Source organism: Talpa occidentalis, unplaced genomic scaffold, assembly GCF_014898055.3.
Source record: "Talpa occidentalis isolate TD23 unplaced genomic scaffold, MPIMG_talOcc4v2.1 talOcc4.2, whole genome shotgun sequence".
NCBI lineage: Eukaryota > Metazoa > Chordata > Mammalia > Eulipotyphla > Talpidae > Talpa > Talpa occidentalis.
The window spans coordinates 68,204,301-68,224,237 of NW_023602073.1; the positions used below are offsets into that span (position 1 = coordinate 68,204,301).

At 41.1% G+C, this 19,937-nt stretch overlaps 1 protein-coding gene across 1 annotated transcript in view; it reads right to left on the bottom strand.

Annotated features, from left to right (window-relative positions):
* Positions 1 to 13,316: 13,316 nt before the first annotated feature.
* TNFRSF21 (TNF receptor superfamily member 21) overlaps positions 13,317 to 19,937 on the bottom strand; it is a 70,440-nt gene continuing 63,819 nt past the window's right edge. The window contains exons 5-6 of the mRNA XM_037519848.2: positions 15,999 to 16,227; positions 13,317 to 14,723 (exon numbers count right to left, since the gene is read on the bottom strand). Coding sequence (XP_037375745.1) covers positions 14,494 to 14,723; positions 15,999 to 16,227 — 459 coding nt within the window. The 3' untranslated portion in view covers positions 13,317 to 14,493. The remainder of the gene's footprint in view (positions 14,724 to 15,998; positions 16,228 to 19,937) is intronic.

Here is a 19,937-nt window from a genome sequence, read left to right on the forward strand (position 1 = left end):
TATTTAACCAGAGCAGAACTCATGGTTCCTGATAAGGATTTGTTTTGTATTTTTATTATGAATAATTTACCCTCAAAATTAGAAAAGTTTAGGGCCTCCGTGGTGGCGCAGGTGGTTGAGTGCAGTGCTGTGAGTCTGTCCGCAGCCTCTGCAGTGCCGGTTCTATCCCCGCCGTCCTCGGAGCAACCCACATGGCGCCGCAGACCTCTCCTGTCTCGCCCGCTGCTCCCCTCAGCAGTGTATTTCAGTCAGTCTGCCTGTTCTGTTCCCCACTCTGTCTCTGGTGAATCCTCTCGCCCTCCCATTCATCTGGCCTGTACCCCAGTTCTTGTAAAAATAAAAATATATCTTAAAAAAATAAAATAAGTCAGTTGCTGACTTATTTAAAAAAAAAAAAATTAGAAAAGTTTAATAAACCCCAGGGTACCCATCACCCAGATTCAGTAATAATTCACAGTTTTGTTTCAAGTATGTCTCACTCATTTCCTGACCCAAATTATTTCAAAGCAAATCCTAAACACCTTATTAATTTTATTAGGATGATATTTCAAAAAGAGAGGGGAAAAAAGGACATATTTTACATACATTTTTCTTTTCCTAATGGAAGGAATGGGCAAAGTTGAAAGATGCCCAGTTCCCATAATGGGCAGAAAGCAACTCATTCTACTCCATTTTAATTGCTTCTCCACCTTGTATTTACATACTTTATCTATGTTGTATATATTACCTGATAATTTATAGCTTTAATACCCTGACCTGGGTTTGCTTCAGCAACTCCAGCTGAATTGAAAACACCTGGTTAGCAAAAGCCAGGTTTTATTCCTACTGAATTGCTTGTGGTGTGTTCCAATCTCCACATGATATCTGGCTTACCAGTCTTCCACTTCTTTTAATGCCCTGCCTTCCTCCCTGACCAAACCCCTAACTTCCTACTAACTTACTACCTTAAAAAAAAAAAAAAAAGATTTATTTATTTATTTATACAAGAACCAGGGTACAGGCCAGATGCGCAGGAGGGTGAGAGGATTCACCAGAGACAGAGCAGGGAACAGAACAGGCAGACTGACTGAAATACACTGCTGAGGGGAGCAGTGGGCGAGACAGGAGAGGTCTGCCATGCCATGTGGGATCCTCGCCAGCCAGCTGGGATCGAACTGGCGCTGCAGAGGCTGCAGACAGCTTCACAGCGCAGCGCTCAACCACCTGTGCCACCAGGGGAAGCCCTAACTTACTACCTATAAGGGCCGGACTGACCACAGTGCAGGTTTTCTGATCCCATGCAGACCGGGTAAAGGAGGAGTCAGAGTCCTCAGTAGTTTTGCAGGTTTTTTATTGGGGTTCACCAGGCATGTGGCAGGCAGGGGTGCTGGCTGGGGGGCTGGCAGGCTGGCAGGCCTCCCAGCCCCCAGCAAGTCTTCACTCTATCTGGCTCTCTAGCGTTCGTTCTGCTGCTTCTTGGCTTCTCATTCGGCTTCTGCTTCGGCTTCTACTGCAGCTGCTGGCGTCCCCGTGACGCCGCCCTTAAAAAGCACAGTCTTAGCTCAGCTGAATCCCATCTACCTATGCCCACACCCTATTCCAGGGGCCCGCCATCAGGCATGCATTCAGGACAAGTATCCATCATCTATACTGATGGTGGAAGGGCAGAAAAGCCTGATATTTTCTTTACCCTGCACTACCTTTCACTAATCCCATCAACATTTACTGGGTACAGCTCCTGGCATCTGGTAGACAAAATAAAAATGAAATGAGACCACGTAGGAGACCTAGGGGACCTCTAAGAGATGGCGGGGAGGTGATGAGTGCAGCTGAATCTCAAAGAGTAAGGATGAATTAACCAATAAAGGAGGCAATTGGAGGCAGTTGAAGGTGCATTGTAGGCAGAAGAAGTGGCCCTGATAAGGCTCTGAGGAGGAAATTCAGGGCCAATATGGGAAACTGCAAACTATACCTTGTGGGTGGATGAATTTGAATGGATAAAGAGGGGAGAGTAGTAAGAGTTGAAACTGTAGAATGAAGCACAGTTCAGATCTTGGAGGACAGTACAGATTAGATTGGGAGGGAGCTGTTTGGAGCAGAGTCTGCGGGAGAGAGGAGGAGTCTGGAAATGATGGAGACACAGCTCTGAGGCACTCCCCAAGATCCCAGATTCACGGCAGCACTTTTCAACTTCTACAACATCTCCAGAGCATATCCCCCCAAGAGAAGCATAACTCTTCCATAGTTTACTCAAGACTGGTGTCTGCCCACAAGAATTCTCTTTCATATAGAACCTAAATGTCAGTCTGGTACTATTATCTAAGACATGCTCATATTTACTTTGTAAGCACTTGTTTTCCCTGAAAATGTTTTCAAAACAGAAACTAGACCAGACCTTCTTATTTTTGTTTGTTTCACTTGGTGCGACAAAACATATGCTAATTGGGGTAGAAGGGTGGTGCTATAGATGTATTGTTTTTATTGTGCTGGTTGTTTTTATTAGATTGATTATATCTGCCAAGCACAAGAGCTGCTTAATCATGTAGCTGAGACTCTGTGCTAGATTTATAGAACTTGAACTGAAATCAAGTTGCCAGTTGGCTGGTGAATTGGTGTGTGCAGATAATCATTACCATGGAATTATCTATTCTGCCTATCGTCACTGCCCCAATTTTCTTGGCAATTCAGAGTTCTACACTTTGCATCTGAGTTTTGCACTTGACTGATTTCAGAGCTTGAGGTCTGGAGAGATGGTGTTTTTAAGTTCTGGGTCATAAATTTGAATTGCAGTGAAGTATGCAGTAGAGAGCTTTGGAGTGAAATGTGTGATTAAGTGACCTCTAATGTTCCTCATTTACCTGATACTCTGGTCTGTGGGCCACAGATAAATGAAGTTACAAAAATCATCATTATTTTTCTTCTAACTAAAATTAACTATTCTTCAGAAAGATAACTCAAAGACCAGTTTGCATGGTGGAGGAAACTGTTTGAACACATTGAGATCTATTTTCATATTTTATGAGATTTAGAATCAGGATCCACCAAGAATCTTGTTCCAGGAAAATGTCAGTGCCCCTGCATCCAGATGTGCCTTCATTTCTACCCATTTGTCCCCATTTGAGTCAGGAGCTCACTTACCTATTTTCTTCATTGTAGCCCATGTTTTGTTTCAACGCCCTGATTGCATTGCCTTGCTTGACCGCCACACACTCTCATCTCTCACCTCTTACTCTCATCTGTTTGTTTAATTGTGCTCCCCCAAACCAAAAATAGATCTGATCTTAGAGAAAAAATAGCTGTTTGAGTCATATGGGAGACTAGTATCCCTCTCATTAATCCTCCCCCCAATGAATACTTTTTTTAAAAGATGCAATTTATTTATGTTTACAAGAACTGAGAGGTGCAGGGGGTGAGATGATTTACCACAAAGAGTGGGGAGCAGAACAGGCAGATGTACTGAAATACACTGCTGAGGTAAGCAGCGGACAACACAGAAGAGGTCTGCTGCACCATGTGGGTTGCTCCCTGGCCAGCCTGCTGGGGAGTTCCGCTGGGGATCCAACTCATGCTGTAACAGGGTGGTCCCCAGGAAAGGGGGAAGTTCCAGGTTCCCTGCCCCACCCAAGGGAGGGTGGAGCTGAGCAGGAAGAGGAGAAGCTGGAGAAGAGACTGAGGAAGGAAGGAAGCAGGATGGAGCCAGGAGACCTGGAAGAGGCACATGGAGCCTAGAGACACGTGAAGAAACTGCGCTTGTCTTTTGGTCATGGACTAGGTGACACAGATGTGGGTGAGACCCGTGGGGAGGTGACAATGGCAGCTTTTATCTTGATGTTAATTCTGCTCTTTTCCTTCCGGGCTTGTCCGGTTGTTTGTGACCCTTTTCTGTGGGTCCCCACTGGAAGATGCTTTAGACTTGTGGCAGGCCTTGGGGCCTTGTTCTGGGCCAATCCCATTTGGATGGACTTTTACCCACGAGGGGACGGGTAACTTTGGGTGCTTCATTTAGAAACTAGACTCTTTGCCTTACCTGTATTGTTTCCTAGTTTTATTAAAGTTCCTTTTCATTAAAGTCTCCTATGTTTTGTGTTGATGCGGCGGATGGCAGAACCCATGTAGAATAGGCAGGTTTGCGGGGCTTGGGCTGCCCCTCTCCCTGTCCTATAACAATGCTACAATGGCTGGCAATAGTTTGATAGCACTGTCTTTAACCCCTGCACCATCAGGAAGGCCCCTAATGAACACATTTTCAGACCATCACCAGAAAGACTTCCCAATCTTGCAGGCGCTGTTCATCCCTCACACGCTGCTAACCTCCCCTAACATCTAACTGACATCTGGTTCTCTGGGCACTGGTCAATCTCCCATCCCACTCCAACTCGTAGCCACCACTGGATTTTAAAACGTAAGACCTTGGAAATGATACTAGAAACCTATGAGTTCTAGGTTCCTCAGACACATATCTTCTGCAACCCGTACCCTTAAAATTTCCCAATTGGGGTCCCATGTGGAGTTCGAGATTCTCATGATAATAATCCCATAGTTCCCCAGTCTAGCGCAGCCTCTCCAGAATCAAGGCTTCATTTAAGTCCCTGGACTTAATTTGTGACCAAGGAGAAAGTAAAGATCAAATCTCTGGTTCTGTAAAAGCCTTGCCTCAGTTATCAGCCCTACCTTATCACTTTATAATTGCCTTTCCCTACTATCAATTTTCTTTCTTATGTGATTGAAAGTTGGTGTCCGACCCAGAGTTTGATCAGACCATGGTAACAATGTCCTGTTAGGCCTCTTGCTTCCGTGGGACTCAGGACCTCTGTAGTCTCTGGAATATTACCTTACTCTGATTGCTGGCTTGGATATATTCAGGCTTTTCCTTAATCAACAGCAGTTTTGGCTGAGGACTTCTGACCCCAAATCCAGTGTCCTTTCTTGAATGCCGCGGCTTCGTGATTTCAATGTTTTCAGGCTGTACTCTAGAAAATTTCGATTCCATGAAACAATAGGCATTTGTAAATATATATATGTGTCTATATATATTTATATTTATATATATCTATATATATTAAAGAGTATTCATGTATATCTTGATTTTGTAAATTTGAGTATGCTGTGTTAATTTTAAACAAATTACTTCATTACAGGATCTTCAGATTCTTTAATATGCTATTAAAAAACATTGGAATATTCAAGGAATGGAGGACGGGGTCGGGGGCAAAGTATATATTTTTTCAATTTTATTTCCTAAAGAAATTTTTTCTGTGTAATATTCTAAGCATGCCATTGAGAGCTCCACAGAACACTGTGTGGGAAATGCTGAGTGATTTAATTTCCATTCTCTGATGCTGACCTTGAACCACCTGAGCAAATTTCCCTCCGAGAGCACCTACACAGAACAAGGGAGCCAAAACCTCCCTAAATACTAGAGCAAAATCCTTATCTCACACCATAACAAAAATCACAGCATAATGGAGAAAGACTTAAACATAAGACCTGGAACTATAAAAACTCATAGGGAAAATCATAGAAGAAAGCTTCTTGACATTCGTCTTAACAATGATTTCAAGGCTACGACACCAAAAAAAAAGTTTCTGCAGAGCAAAAGAAACAATGAACAGAGTGAACTGGCAGACTCTGAATGAAAGAAAATAGGCATTCCATACATCAGTAAAGAGTTAACTTCCAAAATATATAAGGAATTCCTGTAACTCAATAATAAACAAAAGAAAACAAAAATACCCTAGCCAGCCAATTTTAAAATGGATTAAAGATTTGAACAGAGATTTCCCTAAAGAAAACAAACAAATGGCCAAGAGATATATAAAATACTCAACATTACTAATCATCAGGGATATGCAAATCAAAACCACAGCGAGGGCCTCCCTGGTGGCGCAGCAGTTGAGTGCTGGGTTGCGAAACTGCCCGCAGCCTCTGCAGCGCCGGTTCAATCCCCGGCCACCTGCGAGGGTCCCACATGGAGCGCAGTCCTCTCTTGCCGCCCGCTGCTCCCCTCAGCAGTGTACCTCATCGGTCGGTCTGCCTGTTCTGCTCCCTGCTCTGGCTCTGGTGAATTCTCTCACCCTCCCGCACTTCTGACTGTACCCCGTGCTTGTATAAATAAATAAATAAATCTTTTAAAAAAATTAAAAAAAAAACACACAGTGAGATAGCACCTGTTACAATGATTACTATCAAAGAGTCAAAAGATAATAAATATTGTTATCTTTTTGTATCTTATGTTGATGATGTGGACAGAAGGGAACACTTGTACACTAATGCTAGGAATATAAATTGGTATAGCCATTATGGAAAATAATATGGAGATTCTTCAAAAGAGTAAAAATAAAACTACCATGAGATCCATCAATCCCACTTCTGGGTATTTTTCCTAAAAAATTGGGATCTCAAAGAGACATTAGCACTCCCATGTTCATTGTAGTACCATTCACCATAACTAAGACAAAGAGCAACCTAAATGTCCATCAACAGATGAATGGATAAAGAAAACCTGCTATGAAGATGCAATGAAACATTATTCTGATTTTTAACAAGAAGGAAATGATGCAGGGCCTCCCTGATGGCGCAAGGGGTTAAGTCTCAACACTATGAAGCTAACTGAAGCCACCACAGCACAAGTTAGATCCCTGGCCAGGGAGCTAACCCACATGGTGCAGCAGACCTCGCCTGTCTGGCCTGCTGCTCCCCTCAGCAGTGTATTTCAGTAGATCTGCCTGTTCTGCTTCCCACTCTGTCTCTGGTGAATCCTTTCACATACCCCGCCCCCCACACCTCTGGCCTACACCCCAGCTCTTGTATACATAAATAAATAAAATAAAACTTTTTTAAAAAGAAGGGAATGATGCAATATGTGATAACGTGGATAAACTTTGAGAACTCTATGTTAAGTGAAATAAGCCAATCACAAAAAGAAAATTTCTGTAGGATTGTATGAGGTATCTAAAATAGTAAAATTAATATGCTCAAAGAGTGAAATAGTGGTTGCTAGGGGTTACAGGCAGGAAGAAGATAGGGAGTTACTAATGAAGGAACATAAATTTCATTTAAGTGGGATGAAAAAGTTCTAGAGATCTGCTGTGTAACACACCTATCTTTAATTATTCTGTAAATCTTTGTTGAGGATAGATCTCATGCTAGTGCCTTGCCCCAGTAAAATGAAAATTTTTAAAAAGAAAAAGATGAAATTATAGTAATTAAATCTAAGGGCATCAGAGAGGTAGAACTTGTCAACTTTAAATTCTTACCTAGCTGCATATCTCCGTAATTTTATAAATCCAAGTTTGACAATATTAAGGATTAGCCAGGATGCAGAGTAACTGGATCTCTTACATGTGACTCAGGAAATATACAACAATTCCACGCTGTGGAATTATATTATATATTTTAAAAAGATTTATTTATTTATGCACATAAGAATTAGGATGTAGGCCAAATGTGGGATATGAGAGGATTCACCAGAGTGGGAATCAGAACAGGTGGATCTACTGAAATACACTGCTGAGGGGAGCAGCGAGCAACACAAGAGAGGTCTGCTGCACCTTGTGGGTAGCTCCCTGGCTGGGGATTGAACTCATGTTGCAATGGCTGGTGATAGCTTGATAGCGCTGATACTTTAACCCCTGTGCCATCAGGGAGGCCTCCTAAGTTTATTATATGTTAAAAATACATACTTAACCCAGCAGTCCGACATCTTAGTATTTACTCTAAATAAATAAAGCCTATTTCTGCGTAAGAACCTACACACAAATTGTCATGGCCACTCTATTTGTTACAGTCGAAACTGGAAACAGTCCACAGGTCTTCCATCCCTACAACAAAGTAATGCTCAACAGTGAAAAAGAACACACTGTTGATATAGGCAACAATTTGATTAGGTATGAAAGGAATTGTGAAAAAAAGCCTATCTCAGGTTTCATCAACCTTCCATATCATTCCATTTATATTTCACCATATGATTTCATTTCTATAGAACTCTCTAAATAACAAAACTATAAGCAAGATGAACAAATAGTAGGGTTTAGGGTGGAGGGAAGCTTTCCCTATAAAGGTTGATGTAATGAAACTTTTCTATATTCTAATTATGGGGTTGGTAACATACATCATCACGTGAAAAAATTTCATATACTATACACCCCCCAAAAAAGTGTACGTAAAAACTGGTGTGTACTGAATAAAATCTGTAGATTAGTTTTATAACATACCAATGTCAGTTTTCTGGTTTGGTTAACATCTAAGTCTTTGAAAGATGTTACCTTGGGGGAAGTGAGGCAAAGACTAGATAGGAACTCTCTATGCTAATTTTGAAACTTCCTGAGTATCTTTTTTTTTTTTTTAAGATTTATTTATTTATTTATTTATTTATTTATTTATTTATTTATTTATTTATACAAGAACCAGGGTACAGGCCAGATGCACAGGAGGGTGAGAGGATTCACCAGAGACAGAGCGGGGAACAGAACAGGCAGACTGATGAAATACACTGCCAAGGGGAGCAGTGGGCAAGACAGGAGAGGTCTGCCACGCCATGTGGGACCCTCGCCCCGGCTGGACAGGATTGAAACGGCGCTGCAACAGCACTGCAGAGGCCGAGGACAGCTTCACAGTGCCATGCTCAACCGCCTGCACCACAGGGGAGGCCCTTCTTGAGTATTTTATTTCAAAATAAAAAACAATAATTAACAAGAAGAAAGCCAAACACACAATTCAACTTTGGGTAAGACCAGATGGAGAGTCTAGGCAGACAGGAACCCAGTTCACCTTATCACTTAGAAATATGCCAGGTTCACTCAATTCTACAACTAACTTTCCTGGCTTTCCCACTTACTAAAGTGTCTAGCTTTGGAGAAATCACAATCTATTTGTGCCTGTTTCCTTATAGGAAGAATGAAAATAATAGCAGCTCATACATCCTAAGCCTCACATTAAGATTTAAGAGTGGGGCCTCCCTGGTGGAACAAGGAGTTGAGTGCAATGCTGTGAAGCTGTCTGTAGCCTCTGGAGCATGAGTTTGATCCCCTGGCCAGCCAGGGAGCTACCCACATGGCACAGCAGACCTCTCCTGTCTTGCCTGCTGCTCCCCTCAGCAGTGTACTTTGGTCAATCTGCCTGTACTGTTTCCTACTCTGTCTCTGTTGAACCTTTTCACCCCCCCCCACACCTCTGTACCCCAGTTCTTATAATCATAAATAAATAAATCTTAAAAAAAAAAGATGTAAGAGTGAATAGTGTCAATTGCCTTGGAAATTTTACAGGAGGTGTTCCATGAAAGGTGCTATACATTTCCATTTTCTGGATATGTGAGATTTGCAAGTAGTCACATAACTGGGCCTCAGGTCTCATCACAGTATACCTGGGAGGTGGTTAAGCAGTCAATGTAAATGATACAAGCACCTTGCTTATATAAAAATATCTACAATTTACCTACATTTTCCTTCAGGTTTTCTTCCCCTTTTCAACTTCTCTCACTTTCCAAAGTTTTGAAAAGCATGGATCTGGACATGTCAGCCCTTTGCTTTATATTTATCATAAATTTCTTTATAATAAATAAGGCAGGATTTGACTAGGGAGTTTGCATATTTTTCCTTGGCTCATATTTGGCTTCTGGCTCTTAATACCTTCATTGTGTATTTTCTTCATTTTACTTAAACAAGCTTGATTATAATGTCCTGCTTCCCTCACTGAACTGTGAACCTGAGACCAGGAGCCTACATGCCTTTATTATCAGCATAGTGACGGGGCATCTGCCATATTCCAGTCTCTGTTCTAGATGCTGAAAATACAGCAGTGAATAGACTTAAGCACTAATCTTGTTGGTAGTTATAATCCTGTCTGGAATTCTTTTCATTTCTAGCTTCTAGCATTGTGCTTGGCTTATAATCAGTCTTCAAATTGGTGTTCATTCCATGGATGAATGGGCAAGATGATGAAATGGGTCTGCAGTTGAAAGAATCACAACTGCAGCTTCAGGTTGTGATTTTGTTACTCTGAGGTTAACTTTGTTAAGGTTTATCCATCAGATCTTGGGTGGGACTTGAGAAGCACCCTCTTCACAAGCTCTTTTTTTTTTTGGTGGGACCTTCACCGGCAGCCGGGGAACGAAACCGGCGCTGCAGAGGCTGTGGGCAGCCTCACAGCCCAACGCTCAACTGCTGCGCCACCAGGGGAGGCCCCTCTTCACAAGCTCTTAAATCAGTGTTTCTTTAAATTGACAGACATAACATCTCCTGGGAGCTTTAAAAAAAAGGTGATGCCTGGGTCCCATTCCTTGAGAACCAGCATAGTTGGCTGGATTTCTCAAAGCTCCCCTGTTGACTCCAATGTGCAACTAGATCTGAGCATAGAATTTGACCTGCTATAGAATTTGACCAGTATTACCCAGCTCTGGAAAAAATCTCTCTCCCATGGCTTTAGCGTAATACTCTCCCATATCACTGCTCCCTGTTCCCTTTCAGTGAAACTGAGGCAAGATCTCAGCATGACCTGGAGACCAGCAGCATCCATAGTCCCTGGATGACTCCCCCCAGGAACAATTGAAACAGAATCTACATTTTAACAAGATCCCTGGGTGTTTGTTTCATTTGCTCATTAAAATTTAAGGAACACAACAACGTGACCTCAAATTATGCATTTCTAACCAGCTCCAAGGTGGTGTGGTTGTGAGGTTAGGCTGGTCCTCTGTTCACATGGGCAAGGAACTAAAGCACTTTCTCAGAGTGTGGTCTGAGGAGGTTTTCCAGAAAAACTGTGTATAAGTTCCTTCTCAAATTTACCACAAACCTGAATCACTCTCTGGGAGCCTGCTTTATTATAGACTGCTCATTCCCAGGTGATCTTGCACCCAGTTGTTCCCAGGATCATTCTCTACTCAGAAAAGCAGTCTGATCTAATTGCTTAAGCGCTCCTCTGCATTTAGCCTAAGTCAGCCCAGAGGAAACACTATTACTCTCTAAAGAAAAATAAATTGTCTCTTCCTTAGCCCTTCAAGTAATTGAAGACAGTCTTTTCCCTATCTACGTGGTTCCTGATTCTGTCTAACTCTCTATCTCTGTCACCTACCACATTGGAGATCTTTGGCTCAGCAAAACCAGAGAAAACCCCTGAAGTGAGCAATGTTGTATATATATGAGACTATCATCAACTCTGATCATTTTAATAATGCAGTTGGAGTTTGCACCTTTTTTTTTTAGGAACGCTATCAGGTTTCCTAAAATGATCAGACACAACCTTGCTATAGGCCATAAGCAAGTTCCCTGGCCTCTACAAGTCTATTTTTTAATCTATAAAAAGGGCACAATAAGAAGATAGTACCTATCTTTTTTTTTTTTAAAGATTATTTATGCATACAAGAACTAGGGTACAGGCCAGAAGTGTGGGGGTGAGAAGATTCACCAGAGACAGAGTGGGGAACAGAACAGGCAGACTGACTGAAATACACTGCTGAGGGGAACAGCGGGTGAGACAGGAGAGGTCTGCTGTGCTATATGGGTTAGCTCCCTGGCCGGCAGGGGATGAAACTCATGCTGCAGAGGCTGTGGATAGCTTCATAGTGCTGTACTCAACCCCTTGTGCACCACCAGGGAGGCCCAGTACCTATCTTTTAGGTGAGTAGTGAGGATTCAATAAGATAATATAAGAAGCACTTTGTAAAGTATAAAGCTGTGTGATTAACAAAAACATCTCCAACTTATGAATAATTTACAAACTTAATAACCTCAGTGCTGACTCATCATTCACTCTTTTCCACCCAACATGAAATAAATGGCAGTCCTAAAATCCCTCTGAAATACAAATTATTGTCCATGACCCATTCTAGTTTGTTTTCTTTTGGAAAGGACTCCTATCTTCTATCGGTAAAAGAAAAGGGGAAATCTGGCATGATAACCATGAGATCAAAATGCCACATGGTTCATGAAATCGACCACATAGAAGTGAGTGAAACCAGAAAATCCCTTCAGTGTTGATGACATGGGTGTCAGAGTATTCAGACAGAGTATCTACTTCCAGTTTCTCATTGAAAGAGGAACCCAAAATTGCTTAAACTCTGGCAATTGGAATTCCAAGCTAAGGGAGACGTATGATGAAATATAAAATACAGTAGATAAAATGTAATGCAATGTGATCTACCCCCATCAACATAAAATTTTGCCCTGTCTTATGGGAAGAAAGCCTCCTAAAGTCATTCACAGTTGATGAGATTTCACATAGAGCCCTGTCATCTTGTATAGACCCTTCCCATAAGTAGTAAATTTCCTAGATGGAAATGAATAAGAACATGCTTCTAAGTCCTAATCATTGCACTTCTCCATGCCAAACCCTTAATTTTTAAAATAGGAGCAATTGAAAGAGCAGGATTTAGAGTTTAACCCAAAAGATTGGGAAATGTCTGATCATCCTCAATGGTTGGTAGACCTTCTCCCTGAATCTGAGTACTTTTCTAGACACAAACCCCTACCAATCTGTATGGTTTATGGATTAGAAAGGATGGAGTTTTTACTACAACGAGGTACCACATTACACCAGTGAGAATGACAAATATTTAAACAAAAATAGCAGCAACAAATGCTGGTGGGGATGTAGAAAAAAACAAACTCTCCTATACTGCTGGTAGGAATGCAAACTTGTCCAACCACTATGGAAAGCTGTGTGGAATTTCCTCAAACTATTAAAAATGGAGCTAGTAGTTCCATGCCATAGGACACAAAAACATTAATCCAAAAGGATACCTGCACCCCTATGTTTATTGCAGCACTATTTACACTAGGTAAGATATGGAAACAACCCAAACACCCAAAAATAGATGACTGGATCAAGAAAATGTGGTATATATATGCAATGGAATATTATTCAGCAATCAAAAGTGATAAACTCATATCATTCACAACATGGAGCTGGAAGGGATTATGCTCTGTGAAATAAACCAGTAGGAAAAAGAAGAATATCGGATGGTTTCACGTATAGGAGGAATATAGGGGAACCAAATAAGGGATCAGGAAAAAAATAACAATTATAATAAATAAAAAAAATTAACAAGCAATTATAAATGAGAGACACTCTGTAGAGGAGAGGGAGGGATCAAACCAGGGGAGGGAGGAGCACAAGGGACTATGGTGATAGTACACGGGTAAAGTGGTGGTGGGAATTCTACAGGGACTACACCTGAGAGGAGAAAGCACACATTGTACAAAAGTAAAGAATGATGTAAAATATATATAAATTTAAAAAAGGATAAGATTTTTAAAATACACATATTTTTGCAAGAGAGTAGCCATAATTATAACTTGAGCACATATACAAGGCAAGAATTAAATACACTCACACTACTCAAGTAACAAACACCTAATATTTATTAATAAATTAGTACAGTTGAAGGCATTTTTCTGATATCAGTCCCTCACCTCTACGCACAAACCCCGCCCACATAAAGGGAGTCCACGCCACCTTTGCATTAGAATCTGGCAACTGAGCATTAGAGAGTATGTTTATAAATGAGAGCATAGTTGCAAATATATCAGACAAGAGTTCTTACAGCTGCAGCCATTTTTAATTAAAGTGATTGATGAAAGAATCCCACCAAGACCAAGACCTTGAGGGTAGGCTGGACCTATTGACTATGTGTATATAAAAAACAAGACATCTTTGAAAGCAAAACTGGGCAGATTCCCTATGAAAAGGTGCCACTGGCACTCGATTATGATGTTCCAAATTGTAGCAACATGTTCCGGAAGAGCTCAATCTCTAAAAGATGAAGTTCAAGTTCTTTGGTGGCCCAGTTGTCAAGCCACTTAAATAGCAAGTCCTGATGGCTTGAGGATTTCATGTCTCTAGCCCAGAGCATATTAGTGTAAGAGGAGCACAAGGAATCAAGAATTCTACATGGTGTTCGGGTGAAAACCATACAATCAGCAAGAGTGTGGTCAAGTTTCAGCCATGAATATGAACTCTACAACAAGGCATATCAAAAAGGTAACTCAAAATCTAATAGCATTACAGAAATTCAGCAGAGTCTTACATTTCCTTGATCCTTAAGAAAATTCGTAAATGACAAATAATAAAAAGTAGTAATTAAAAAAAGTAGATAAGTAGATGTGGATATTGAGACATGAAGACTGCTTCTAGAATTCACAAGATGCCATTACATTTTAAGAAGTTAAGAGCCTCAAAATCCAGTGTGCAGAAAAGGCCACACTGCATTTGTGGTACTTTAAGTGAATTTAAAGTGCACAGGACAATTTTGAAAATACATAAGAAGGCAAAAACAGAGAAAATATGGAACCTAAAAAACTTTAGTGGTATGTACTATGCAACAGTTATATCTTGAAAAGGTTTATAAACTAACTTCCCAGAAGGGTTAATGAAAAAAGAAAAAAAGGAACTCAGAACACTGGCCATAGACTCTTTTTAATCACGCACACAACCCCCAAAAAAATTAAAAACAAAAACAAAAACAAAAAACCACCCTGACACTAAATTTGAGTATTTCCAGAGTGCAGTATCCCTCGTGTTCTACAATAGGTCGGGAAGATGGCTATAAACAGAGTCCAGGAGGGTCTGGCTGGCTTCCTGGCTCTTGACTCCAATAATCTCAAACAGCCGGTCCAGCTTGTCCTCAGCCTGAGGAATCTCTTCGATAATCCTCAGCTCGTCGGGATTCAGAATATGGAGCATGTCATCGAAAATAGGCTGCAAGTCACAGGGGTCTAGGCGTACCTGTCGCAACACTGTGTCCTTCTTTTCTGTAGGCAAAAGGGATTAAAGGACAGTACTGAGGCGACTGAGGTGAACCAAGGGTGACAGCCACCTACTTCCCCAAACCCCTTACCCCCACCCCAGGGCGAGTGAATGAGTGAACCCCTGGCACATTTTGAATAACACAGGAGTTTTTACTTGCATTGGTGATAAGATAACAAATAGGATTTGCCTACTGGAGATCAGACAGGGACCTGCTTGAACGGGTTATGGATGCATAATTAACATGATCTTTGCCTGAACTTAAGTCACTTCTCCAAAATTCTTTTAAAGCTAGAAGAAAAATGCTGAAATACTTTAAAAAACCTTAAACTTTACTACTTTGTGCATCTGTAATGCATTTACTAAACAAAGATAGTAACGCACCATTTTTTCCTCAAAAATTCCAGGGCAATGTTGTGTGCTTATCTGACTTGCTAGTTACACTACAGTATTTTTAAACTAAATTGCTCAGAGTGAAAGCACTTAAATAAGAAAATATTGTCTCTTAGGTCATATATTACAATGGGGTGAGGAACTGCAACTTTTACTACTATTGTAATAAGCTTTCTCTAAAATACAATATGTAACAATATAAACCACAAGGTGAAAACGGATGAATGTAAGTGTTACGTATATAAAATATAAATACATAAAATCCATAAACATATCAAATATAACATAAAATATAGTTGTGGAATTACCCAAACTAGGAAATATCTATCAAAAATCTGTGATCAATATAGTGTGCTAATTCCCTAACTTCTTATTAAGAACTTAAACGTGGCCAATCATTTACCAAAACCAGCAATCCATTATGTTTAAACATTCTTATTTGGAACCAAGCTTACCTGGGCGATATTTAATTTGAGTCACTAAAATCTATACTTCCCTCAGGATAGGTTGTACTTTAAATCCTTGGACTCGGCAAGCCTGGTAAATAATTTCCAAAAAACCTGCCAGACTACATTTTATCAGACCTTACCCGAAACACACAACTGATAGCATCATGAGCATAAAGGGTGCCGGCTCCCCGCCAGGTAGTTGGAGCCCTAAAGATTTTCTAGGCTGGTCTGCATTGGCCAATGATGAGTTTTCTCTCAGATCTGCCTTATTAGGCGTCCGTCTAGGACAGGTTTTCTTGGCAGGTCGCTGAAAATATGCCCCTTCCATCCACAGACAAGTTCAAATCAAAGACTGCCTCGGTGTGGAACTAGTGAGAGAGTCGCAGGGGCTCTCTGGAGACAGACTTAGAGAGTAAGTGCCCTCTGCCTGCATCGTACCTTTGGTAATAAATGAACCTGTCCTGCTCAGTGCCGAGGAGCCGCTGGATGTGGAGTCACAGCGAAGAAGAGGTTCAGATTCGTCCACGAAGAAGCCCTTGTTCTTATCCAGCGGGGAGGGCTCCACTGTCAGGAGAGTGGAATTCTCAAGTTTTGTGTTGGGGCTGGGTGCCGGGCTGGGGCTGAGTGGGCTGGGGCTCATCGGGAGAGCCAGTTTGTCAGTTTCCAGCTGTGAGAGAAAATGAGTTTTTTTTATTATCACTTCAAGAACAATTATTAAAAAATAATCAAAGCCCCGTACCTCAGATGCTATTTTTTTGTTCTAGTTAATGCGTTCTACATAAAGTCTCCCATTTCGACAGTTGATAATATTTTATCACATACACATAAACTTATAAACACCTCAAAAATATGTGAAAATACGTGTGAGCATTAAAGATTAGGAAGCATATGGACGAAGCTGTTGTTTCACAAGTGGAACTGACATTGGTGTGAAGAGGAAATTCCAACTTATAATTTTGTAGAGCTGAAAAAAAGGTCATAGATAATATCTAGTACATTCCCCGCTATTATAAGCTGAATTATGTCATCCCAAAATTCCTATGTTAAGGTTATAACTCCTAATACCTCGGGATGTGACGGTATTTGGAGATAGGGTCTTTCATAAGAAAAGGTAAAACTGGATCGTAATCAAATATGACTGGTGTCCTTATAAGAAGAGATTAGGACACAGGGAAACAAAAGGAAGACCCTGTGCGGATACAAGAAGACAGGTAACTTCTACCAGCTGAGTAGAGCTCTCAGAAGAAACCAATTGTACTAAAATCTTGATCTCAAGCCTCTGATCTTCAGAATTGTAAGAAAATATATTTCTGTGTTTTAAGCTAACCAGCCTGTGGTACTTTACAATGGCAGCCCTACCCACAGTCTCTTTTTGTAGGTAAAAGAAACTAAGTTGATAAGTTAAGTGATTTTCTTAATTAAGGGCTCCCAACTGGTAAGTGGCAGAACTAAGACTAGACACCCCAGGTTTCCTGACTCCCATTTCAAAGTAGTTCAGGAATTAAATAAAACTGATTGAAAGAATGAGAACAGAACACCAGAGGGAAAAGCAGCTGGGAGAAGAGAGTGGGGACCACCTGCTGGAGCCAGAGCATCAGCTCTCAGGATATAATGGAAGCTGGGAAGCTTGCTTTCTGGAGTGGACTTAGAAAGAAAATAACAAGTAAGCAAATAAGGTGGTTTCGAAGGGAGTGGGTGCGCTTGCCAAGCACTCTGGAGTGTGGAGAACAGATTTTAGGGAGAGGAGTTAGAATGCTACTGCAGTGGCCAGGTGGAGAGTATAATCACGGCTTGTACCAAGGTATGCAATGGAGATGGTGGAGGAAGTAAGAGGTGATGTTACCCCATTCTGCAGATGAAATGAGAAAGGCCCAGCATAGGTACAGGGAGAAAGCCAGAGCTCAACCCAGGTTCATGTGCCAGGTCACTTTACTACACTTCAAAGCTTTGGCAGATATTTATGACATTGCCTGGTTCATTGACCCAACCTTCTTATTGGCTTTTCCAGTATGGATGAAAATCTGGGAGCTGGATGGCCTGATCACACAGGGCAGAGTTCAGGAGGTGATGTGCACCCCTCCCCAGAGCCATCAATCACCATACATTAGAACCCTCGTGACTTCACTCACATGTCGAGAGAAACACGTCAAGTGCCTCAACCAGGAAGACATTGACCCTGACTTCAGAAAATTACCTTGAATAGTTATAAAATACATAAAGAAAACACAACTGCCTCTTTTACATCCTAAGGCCTGAGAAATTCTTGCAGCTGACTACAGATTCTGAAAACCAATGATGAGTACGCAGGTCTTGTGTTCCAACAGTTGTTCTCGGCACAACCTCCCACACCCTGCTTCTGCTTCCAGCACAAGTTTAAGAGTTGGATAACACACATTCCCAACGGCCCCCTTCTGATCCACAGACCAGTTTTATGTATATGCTTTTAAATTTTTAATTCAATAGGCTTTGGTACTTGCCTCTATTCCTGAAAATGCACATGGCCACTCATGTTAATACACATTTTTAATTCACTCAATTAGACAAAGAACACTTGTCTACGCTCTGGTTCTCGCGGACATTACTTCGGATGTCACGGTCAGTCAATATAGTGCACTGTTCTTGCTTTAAAAAGAAATTCCCACCCACAAATCACATGCCAACAGACTAAGAAGAGGTCCACCCACCTATTTCCTGAACTTAGTTCAAAGCTTTAAATATTTTATTTTTTCCCCTCCTTTTGCCCAAGGATCCTACCAGGAGATATTAAGTGCGTGAATTTCAATGTAATATGGAAAAACAGAAAGCTGAAGTGATGCTCTCCCATAATTAACAAAGAACAAGTGACTATGATGAAGACCCCAAGGATGGTTCATATCACCACAATGAAGCTACCAACCACAGGTAAAAACCAGAGACCATTTGGTAATCATCTTTCCAGAAAATATCAGTTCCTAAGTCCAGCTGTCTCTCACTTCGTGCAGGATACACAGTATATGGATGCATTCTAGATTTCGCTAAAGTTACTTGCATTTTTTTCCTTTAAGGAAAAAAACAGCTCCTAGAAACTTACTTTCCTAGTTTACCTTAATTTACACTATCCATTGCAAAACAACACTTTATTAAAAATTATTACCTGTGATATCTCTAACTGGAAAATTGAGTCATTAGGATATGTAGAATAACTATAAAATCGGTATTGACTTTATAGCAAATGAAGACCATTTATAATAAGATTTTGTGATGAAAAGAAAATTTTTTTTTTAAAGATTTATTTATGTATACAAGAATTAGGGTGTAGGCCAGAGGTGGTGGGTGGGGGGTGAGAGGATTAACCAGAGACAGAGTGGGGAGTAGAATGAGCAGATTGACTAAAATATACTGCCGAGGGGAGCAGCAGGAGAGACAGGAGAGGTCTGCTGTGTCATGTGGGTAGCTCCCTGCCCGGGATCGAACTCGTGCTGAGGTGGCTGGCGATAGCTTCATAGTGCTGAGACTTAACCATGTGTGCCACCAGGGACATCTCCCAAAACAAATATTCTAAACAAGAAAGCTAGATTTCCACCGAAGAGGGTCTTATCTTCTTATAAAAGCTTTAGGCACAAACTTATCAAAATAGATTATAAGGAACTTATCCCTTATGCTCCTTTGAGCTTTCCAAACTCTCAATAGGGACATATTAACTTTTATAATTGAGAAACAATACACGCTATTTGTAAGACCAGTCACTACTGATAAGTATTTCCTTCTGCTAACTGGAAATATGGTGATTGCAGTGGTGCTTATTTATACTGGTAGCCAAGGAGCAAGGGAGTTGGGATCTCCTGTACTTGGCCCAGCTGTTCTCTATACTTTGGTTCATAGGCACAAAAAGGCAGTGCTGTTACCCTCAACCTACTGCAGTGAGGCATAAAGCCGGATTTAAAAACCTCTTGGAAAACTTGGCCGCCAGTGAAGGCAATGTCTCCACCTGATATTTGAAGTCTCTTTAGAGAAACTTGAAAAGTACAGTTTTTGTTTTGTTTTGCTTTCTAGTGCAAAAGAGGAGAGGAGAGAGCAGGGCTAATGAGGGAAAAGCTCCCTAAGCAGCGAAATCCACAATAGTTCTATTGTGTGAACTTTAAGAGCAGGCAATTTATTTTGGTCAAAAGAGTCCCAAAAATCCTCCTGGTTAGTTTCCGTGCAAGTACACTTTGTCCTTCCAGATACCATATTTATTAAGCCAGACTGATAAGGGAAGAGAGATAAACAGTGCACCTTAGTCAACGGCTGAGTAACACCTGCAGTTCCATTGCTAACCCAAGGATTTTCCTTTCTGATTCACAGAAACAGAGTCCATGTAACCAGCCAAAAGGAGTAGGTTAGCAGGGTATGGATTAA